Below are 2,089 nucleotides of genomic sequence, written 5' to 3'. Positions count from 1 at the left end.
AAAACATATATTAATTCAACGCACACTTAACTTTTCCAGCTCCTTTACTCTCAGCGTCTCAACCAAACAGCTGAGGTCAAACAGAGGCTGATGCCAAACTGAGTCCAACAGATGTTTGGAAAAATCACTGACTGGGAATCTGCAGAGTCACAGTGGAATTTACAACCAGAGTATTGACGTGTTCTACTTTAACCCGCAGGCATTTGGAATTTGTGAAGCTGTCACAAAGCCTATAGAGATGTTTTATCATTTTTAACAACATCATTTATTTGGATTTAAAGTCAAATAGTGCAATGAAGCAGCAAACTTTTCTCACCTGCCGAAGTCCCAGTTGGCCAGAACTCGAGCGGGGATCACAGCTTCAGAACTGCTGTGACAGCACTCACAGAAATATCTGTTTTTCACCAAGAATGTTCCATCAATAACGTGCAGGTGTTGACAATGTCTTGATAAACCGATCAGGCTAAATCGATCGATCGTACCTGTTCAGGTATGTGCAATACAGCAGTTTCTTGATGTATTCTGGAAATCACAGACAGGTGATTTTGCATTAGTTTCCCCACCCTGACCTGCAGTTGATCACTCACAGACCAACGTTCCTAACAACGATTACCATAGCATTTGACATACAAACGATTAAGTTCACCTCATTTCTAATCATTGGAGACAATATGGACTAAAGCAGGTACAGCAGTGTTAACCTGCAGACCAGAATTTGGATTTTGTTTTTTCCCCACTCACTTGGCTCCACCTCCGTTCCACATCCTGCACACAGATAGTTCTGTAAGGCCATCACCTCACTGCGCCTGCCAGAGGAACAACACTTTAGACGCCCCTTTTTTTTTTTTTGCACATCTTTCCATCATTTTGTTGATCTCCAGTGTCAAACCTGAGCGTCGGCTGAATCTGGAGAATTAACTGGAAACGCGGAGGTGTCCAGCTTACACTCCCACTCCTACAGGTCCTTAGTTTCATTCCGTCTCTCAGGCACCCGCCGCTTGGTGACATACCGCCGGTTCCTGGTAACTGAAGACATGAATTTGTTCTCTCTCTCTCTGTTAGACTTGCCTGCTACAAACAAACTAACTAACGCTAACTTTTAGCTTTATCCTTCTGCAGCTAAAAGTCACCGACCTCCTGCAGTGAACTACGAAGGCTCCGACGTCCACGCTGAGGCTTATGGGAAGGAAGCCAGTTCCTCTTAAACTCCATCACCAGCTGCTGGGCCAACCACTCTGCTCTGCGTTGGAGGAAACAATTGGAGAAGATGAAGTTGAAGTGTTTAACTTTTAACTTCAAGTAGGCTTGTGTTTTATAGTTGTATATAGTAAGTTCTAAACACATTTTTTTCATCTACGTATTTTGTTTTGGCTCTTTTATGGGAGCCATTGGACACATTTGATCTTTTTTTTTTCTTGCCTTCTGAGGGAATCTGGAGGCATCAGTCTAACGGCTGGACCATCTGAGCTTCAAACAAAAGAACAAAACGTTTTTTTAATCACATTAAATTGGTTTAAAAAAAAATACTAGATCTACTACTAGAACTAAAACCCTTTCTACTCTCAAAATTTGGGTTCAAAGTTAATGGCAAAAGTAGTTTCACCTTCAAAATCCTTGCTACTCGAGATGGCAGAACTCTTAGGTCTGGCCTTTGTGCGTGAGCGTGTGAGCGTGCATCGGCTTGGGTAAGCCTGAGGATGGTTCTTCTGCTGCAGCTGCTGTTGCTGCTGCTGCTGGGTGCTCAAAGTCCACTTGGCTGTTTCCAGTATGTCCAGAACCATGTCCACAACTACGAAATGAGCGTTCTCCTAAAAATGCACACACAGAGAGCGTAACGATTATCCTCATTATTCTTTATTTTTCACGCCACTGTAACGTCTTCACGTCGGACACAGACCTGCTCCAGCTCGCTGCAGGTCTTGAAGGAATCGACTGAGAATTCTGGGAAAACACTACTGCAACTGCTGGGTCTAGAAAGGGGAGACTGATCTGAAACACACACACACCCGGACAAATTGTGATCTTCACAGTTCACAGAGACATTGGGACCAATGTTGTGCCACTACTGGTGAAATTTGTGTGTCATGGA

At 43.6% G+C, this 2,089-nt stretch overlaps 1 protein-coding gene across 1 annotated transcript; it reads right to left on the bottom strand.

Annotated features, from left to right (window-relative positions):
- On the bottom strand, positions 1–2,054 carry rubcnl (rubicon like autophagy enhancer). The gene is made up of 9 exons (XM_025063686.1): positions 1,898–2,054; positions 1,604–1,808; positions 1,420–1,462; positions 1,135–1,240; positions 890–1,026; positions 742–806; positions 483–522; positions 317–394; positions 1–139 (listed from the first exon to the last, which is right to left on the bottom strand). The coding sequence occupies exons 2-9, from the start codon at positions 1,779–1,781 to the stop codon at positions 16–18; spliced, it is 771 nt and encodes a 256-aa protein (XP_024919454.1). The 5' UTR covers positions 1,782–1,808; positions 1,898–2,054; the 3' UTR covers positions 1–15.
- Between the last annotated feature and the right edge of the window lie 35 nt (positions 2,055–2,089).

This window comes from Cynoglossus semilaevis, chromosome 16 (genome assembly GCF_000523025.1).
Source record: "Cynoglossus semilaevis isolate Cse_v1.0 chromosome 16, Cse_v1.0, whole genome shotgun sequence".
Classification (NCBI taxonomy): Eukaryota; Metazoa; Chordata; class Actinopteri; order Pleuronectiformes; family Cynoglossidae; genus Cynoglossus; species Cynoglossus semilaevis.
The sequence above is the reverse complement of the archived record's forward strand: the minus strand, read 5'-3'. Positions and strand labels throughout refer to the sequence as shown.